Source organism: Callorhinchus milii, unplaced genomic scaffold (assembly GCF_018977255.1).
Source record: "Callorhinchus milii isolate IMCB2004 unplaced genomic scaffold, IMCB_Cmil_1.0 Scaffold32, whole genome shotgun sequence".
In the NCBI taxonomy this organism is placed as follows: Eukaryota; Metazoa; Chordata; class Chondrichthyes; order Chimaeriformes; family Callorhinchidae; genus Callorhinchus; species Callorhinchus milii.
In genome coordinates this window covers 821,792-828,510 of record NW_024704773.1, presented here as the reverse complement: position 1 = coordinate 828,510, position 6,719 = coordinate 821,792, and the positions used below count along the sequence as shown (strand labels likewise).

Here is a 6,719-nt window from a genome sequence, read left to right as displayed (position 1 = left end):
AAATCCAAGGAATACTGGCAGATAGATACTCATTTTTTGGACTATTTTGAGAGATGTCTTCTAACAAATTCAATTACGGCAATCAAATATTGCTTTGCGTTAGATACAAGGGAGAGTGAGTTTTGCATTTTTATTTCACAGATTCACAGCACGGATGAATATTCTTACAAAGTGTAATTCTATTACTTCCTAGAAATGGACAGATGTGTTATTAAAATACATGCACATTACATCATCTCTGCATTCTTTTACTCTTTCACAAAGGTGTTGCACAGTGTTCAATAAATACGTGTATCTCTATATGAAATAGTTCTGAAATATGACTTCAACAGACATTAGATTGCAGGAACTTCAAATCTCTATACAGTACTGTATTTCAAAACAGATAAAAAGTTACGACATAATGAATCTGAGGGCCTATGTCTTATCTGCAATGTAGGCAGTCATCAAGCATTATTTAATGGTTGTTCTTCAAGAGCCATCTGAGGCTATTCCACTCACTGTGCTTTGCATTTATTATTTTTACAACTAAGATTTTATTCACAGAGCTATTACATCCAGGTTTGATAGACCCGAGAACAAAGTCTGGGTGGCAGAAGTGTTAAAATGCCACATATCTTAGGTTTAAAACTATCATACAGTGGAGCAATGGCTTAGTAAAAGATGCATCTTTAATTTCCATGCAATATATCCTGCAATGTGTGTGCGGGTGTGTGTTTGAGGTAATTTTGTTAACCCCAAGAGAAATTTACTTAGAAAGATGAGTGAATAACGTCCCAGCATTAAGTATTGACTGCACCTCATTTAGAATCATTGTCGGGACTACTTGCTGCAATAATAAAACTAACAGAATTGTTACAGGCCCCAAATAATGATGCTTTTATCATTATTATCAAACTTAACAACTTTTTGTTCTGTACATTTATTGCTGTCAATAAGAATTTCATTCATGTGCTACTGCCAATTTAAGAAACATAACCTTTTGAAAGGATAATAATTCATTCAATTATTCATTCAAACGACAATCAGTCGCTCGCTCACATCTCACATTTGATCTTTGAACTCTTTCACTGGACACAGATCAGCCAGGAACTGACAACAGAGACTACACTTAAAAAAGAGTAAAGTGCTTAGAAACCTTTCGGTACTAAATAAAATGGAAACTTATTATTGTTACTATTTAGTTGATCTGTTTCAAATTGCTGATTTTCTAAAAAGTATTAGAAGTTTAAATTGCAGCTAGGAGACAATAAAACATATTTGGCATTGCAGGACTGAGCCAGTTTGATGAAACCAATTACAAGACTTAAGCAAGTAAAAGAACCTGGGAAGAGACAACAGAATATCTGGATGGGAAAAATTTACAACAAATACAACAACAAGAAGTTACTTTTATAAGCGCCTTTCACTTCGGGAGGATGTCACAAGGCGCTGGGATTTACTGGGATATCCAACCAGGAAATAGGAAGGTGAAACTGGTGTCTAAGAGTCAAGGTTGCAAAATAATAAAAATGACCGGGGAAAAAACACAAAAAAAGAACAGAACGAGACAAATAATAAAGGAAAGTACACACTGAACTAGAAATAAAAAAGTGTGGGAGATGGCTTAGTGAAAATGTTTTCTAGTCATAATTTAATCCATGTTCCCCTGTAGACCACTTACAATCCTGGTTGAACATAGGTTGATGTTCTTCCATTGTCACTGGGTCAAAAATCTGGAACTCCCAACCCAATACCATCTCCACAAGAACTCTTGGCTTAAAAGTAAAACTGCACCACCATGACCATCTCAGAGTAGCAAGAAACTCTGGCCCTGCCAGTGTCACCACATCCCAAGAGGAGTTTAAAAAAACTTTTTTGGTCTGTAACAGGTTGTAAGTTGAAATGAAACAATTGTTCGGGAAAGTGGAGGAGAGTGATTTATTGTACAATGGATTTTGTTAGGCAGTGTTTGTATTATGGCTTAGTTCTCATTGCTTTAGCTTTAACGTTGCTGTAGGGAGGCTGATATCAATTGCTTTGTGCGTTAAACCAGCGTGGTAAAATGCCTTTGTAAGTGATCACTGCACTTTAAAAAGAGACAATTTCATTTTACTCAGATATTTAATAAATACACCTCCCCCTCCCCACCCCCCCCCCACCCCCCCACCCCCACACACACAGTCCAGTCCTTCCCCAAATTTATGTTCTCAGGCTTCAGATCACTATCTTAACATCATGCAAATGTTTAGAAAACAGGCACAACCAGTTTTCGCAAGACTGGAAAAGAACTGGAAAATCAGTTTTAAAATTAAGACTTGAGTTTAAGACTGCTCTCCAAAGTTCTGCACAATCTTAAGTTTGACCAAAAAGGGTCATAAGCCAAAGGACAAGAGAAATTTAGGGGCTCTGAATCTCTGCCAAACACTGGTGTTTGTTTAAGAAATCAAATTCAACTCTGGGCAAAGCTATTGGGCAGAGAATCCCCCGACACACACATATCTTCCTGCCCATTACTGCTCAGAACTTCATGAATAGCGCCCTGAGACGCCCAGCATGAAGGACGCTATATAAATGCAAGCTGTTGCTGCTGTTGTTGTTGTCGAGTGCGGCACCAGAGTAGCTTCAATCAAACCTCTTGGCCAAAACCACAACTTATTGAGAATTTATAATACATCTGAGATTGATAACAATAGTATTAAGCACAGTACTTTTTAATCAGGGCATTGCGAATGATCATTACTGTAAAGACTATAGTGCCCATCAAAATGATCTTATTGCTGTATTATGCATTAATTCTTCTTGACAGCAGTAAATGACCCATCGATTCCCTCTATTTTGTTGTTGTTGTTGTCGTCTCTATATCTCCCTCCCCCATTCCAATTCTTACCGGAAGATGCAGTAGTAAAATATCCACTGATGTTAACATGTTCACAGCCCTAGGTTTGCGAAGTAACAGTATATTGCATTAAACAGAATGGCCACACTTACTGAATCTGGTAACTTGCAATCATTTTACATATTTAAAGCCATTTAACAGCAGCATATAGAAGAGTAAAGATCAGTATAGATAATGATTTTGCACTGTATGCATAAGATAGGTTGTCATGCAGCTCCCCCTACATTTATCTGAGCTATGCAGTAAATACTGTGTGAAGCAGTGGCAACAGCAACAGTTATGCAGAGAAGTGAGTGAAAGAGTTTGCACGGGGGTTGATTTCCTACTGTTGGAGCGACAATTTCATTCTTTACCAAACTTGAATTTTGAGAGGGAAGAAACACAATCTAATTAAATAAATAACTTTTGTAAGGAATATAGAATAAAGTTGTAATTCTTTCTTAAAAAAATGTCAATCACAGCATTTTAAATCACTACATCTCAAAGAAAGGCTGTGTTGCCTATTGCATGTCAGGTTTGACTATTTTACGTTGAAAATATATTCTTAGCGAGTCTTTTAAAACAAAAGACAGACTGTAAAATGAGAACATATAATAACGTCTAACATTATCTAAGTAAAGTGCAGAGATGATCTATAGGCCCTAAGGTGTTAATTCCACAATATGGCAGAATGTCAATCACTAAATCTTAATCTGTGCCAGGCAGAATAATCTTAGTGTTAAGTGTATAATAAACAGCTAAGTCTTTAACAATAGATAAACAGCTATGACCTTAATATAGCCATTCACACCTGATTGAATTTGCTTCAAGTACCACAATCTATAGCAGCTTCATCATTTCATTCAATAATAGGATGCACTGGTAGTCAAAACTGTTGCAGTTAAGCCAAAATAAGTTATAAAAACATAAAATTGTCATCATATAATGTTTTTTCATAAATGTGTGTAAAAAAAAAGTTCTACGTAAGACTTCTAAAAGTAATTGTATTCCTAACGCCATGCCTCCAGTACTGATATGATTGTCAGTTTATGCAGATGTATTCCTAAAAAAATAACAAAAGGATCAGCCAGGCTTGGTTAGAGGTACATGCTCTATTGCTATATGTCCAAAGAAAAACCCGTGACCATTGAAACCAGCTTTTATGCGCCATTCTCTTTCTATTAAAAAGAAAACCTCTGGGTCATTCTGATAGATGATGCAGGATTATTTCAACATCTGGGTGGGAAGGAGGAGGGGTAGGGAGGGAAAGAAGAAAAAAATCTGCTGTTTAAACATGACCAAGCAACGCAGGGGAAAAAGGAATCTTAAAAGACTTTATAATCAGTTTGAACAGCAGGCTTCTTGGAGACATTAGATTTAAACCCAAGTGAAAAAATCCCAGAAAGTACAAATCCTTCGCTTTCATCCTTTGAATGCCACCGACCCAAACACCAGTACTACCCCATTTGCTTGAAATAAAAACTGAATATTGGTCAATCAAGCACAAAAAAAAAACGCTTGTTTTGTTTTAAATCACGTTCTCCATCCTTGGTTGAGTTGTGTGTGGCGGCTGAGTCAATCTGAAACAAGGAAAGGCTGCAGCGGCCAGGAGGAGTCATTTCCATCCCATCAGTGTCAAAGTGACACCGAGCACAAGGCGAAACTCAGATTGACACTGGGCATTCTATGATCTTCTGTTCCAACAGAACACTGGTGATCAGAAACACAATGTACAAGACAAACATGATCAGTCCAAGGATTTTGTTCATTTTCCATCTGCAGGCCCCGATCGAGAGGATGACGAAGAGAAGCATGATGAACAGGAGGACGATAGCGCAGAACAGGCCGTTGCTGCTAACCTGGATTTTGGTAAAATTGTGTGTGAGGGAAAACAGGAGCCATGGGAGTGGCAGGCTGTGTAAACACAAAAGAGAAAAAGACTTAAAAACAGCTCCAAAAATAAAAGACCATACACACTCACCTGTCCAAAAGATTTTCAACTCCTCCAGCAACTGCTAAGTTCCCACTCATTTTTTGAAGGGATGTTATTTAACATTCCTGCCTTTCTTCCCAAGAACATACAAGATCAGTTTGGTTGAAGAAGGCCCTTTGGCTCACCTGATTTTATCCCTCCAGAATACCCATAACAGGATCAAGCTTATTTTTAAAATGACTCCAGTGCCCTGGCGCCACCTGCCTTCCTAGTACCTGTTCCAGTAGTTAAATACCCACTGAGTAAAGAAAAACTGGCTGGTATCCGTCCTGACATTGCTCTTTGCAACTTTAAATGTATGTCATTTTGTTCTTCTGTCTTGGTGGATACTAAAGTATTGATCTGACTTTACCTTTACAATCCCATTTAAAAAGTTGAGAGAAGACGTGATAGAGGTTTTAAAAACTACAAGGGATTTTGATAATAGTAAATGGGGAGGAAGGAATCATTTCCACTGGAGGGCAGCGATTTAAGGTAATTATCAAAAGAGCAAAGGGAGAGGTTTTAATTTTGTTTTACTCGGAGGGCTGTTAGGACATGGAATACCCTGGCCAGAATGGCAGTATCTATATTTGCCTTTACAGGAAATTAGAAAAAGATGCGAAAAGGAGAAATGTAAAAGAGTATGGGTAAACAGGAGCAGAGTGTGTTTAAGTGGATAGTTGTTTCAGAGAGACAGCCAAGACAGTGGTTTTGATGACTAGCTTTCTATATAAAGCTAAGGTTTATTTAGCACACCCTACACTTTAAACCGGGCAATAACGTGAAAGGTGCTATGTCAAATATAAGGATTGCTTTTATTATTAAATTGCAGTAATAGAGCTGTTGTTTCTTGCTTTTACCTCACAGAAGGATACAAAATGCTATTTGAGGGTACATTAAAGTCAAATTTGCTACTTTTTTAAGCCTTCACTGTAATAATTAACATTGTGCGATTTAGTGATTGAGTGTTTAATCTTAAATGACCACCAGGTAGCAGCACACCACACTGGTAAGAGGTCTCTCCGTTTGTCATAATAATAAATAATAATCCTTGCATTTGATAGAGTGCCTTTTCACATCTTCTAGACGACTCAAAGCTCTTCACAGAATATACTGTGAAGTGTATTGACTGTATATTTGTGGGCAAAACGCGGCAGCCGATTTCGCACAGCAGTGTCCCACAAACAGTCATGGATTGAAGTGACCAATTTTATTATTGTTTTTTTTGAGAGATTATTATCAGGTATGCGTGTGGTAGTATGGAAACTTGTCCAAGATTTCGCCCTGCTGGGAATTGAACCCAGGTCTCTCGCTTGCAAGAGTGCTCCAACCACTAAGCTACAGGACTCCTACAGCCAATTGGTGGCCATGGTCATAATCACTGGCTGCCATTTTCTTTAGTTTGCAATGAGCTGAGTGTTATTGTAACTTGCAGGCCCTGGAGAGGCTTATCATTATTTGTTTTGATATTTATTTTCTAGGGTTGGACTGACGAAGAAGGGCAAAAACCATCCTCAAACAACCATGAAGTGAATGACCAATTTTATCTGGGGGTTTGTTATCTGGAACACCGGGAGAAACTCCCTTCTCTTTTCGAACAGTGACATGGGATAGTTAACATCCACTTGTACAGGCAGATAGCACCTTGAACAATGCAGCACATCCCAGCACTGTATTGGTGTGTCAGTCTAGACCAAGCTGGTCCAACTGGCAGCCCATGGGCTGCATCTGGCCCGAGGGATGACTTAATCCGGTCCGCGAACCATTTCTGACTTCACTGTCCGAAGGGCAAATATAAGCACCTTACAGGCCCTGAACCAATCAGGAGATGGTCACTGGGAGCTCAGGCTCCGCCCAGCAACAGGATTGGCCAATCAGGATAAAATA

General features: G+C 38.4%; 1 protein-coding gene across 3 annotated transcripts in view; it reads right to left on the bottom strand.

Annotated features, from left to right (window-relative positions):
• Window positions 1–4,521: 4,521 nt before the first annotated feature.
• LOC103182853 (sodium/potassium/calcium exchanger 2) overlaps window positions 4,522–6,719 on the bottom strand; it is a 182,416-nt gene continuing 180,218 nt past the window's right edge. For all 3 annotated transcript variants that reach the window (XM_007900014.2, XM_007900015.2, XM_007900016.2), the window contains one exon: window positions 4,522–4,771. In XM_007900014.2, coding sequence (XP_007898205.1) covers window positions 4,522–4,771 — 250 coding nt within the window. The remainder of the gene's footprint in view (window positions 4,772–6,719) is intronic.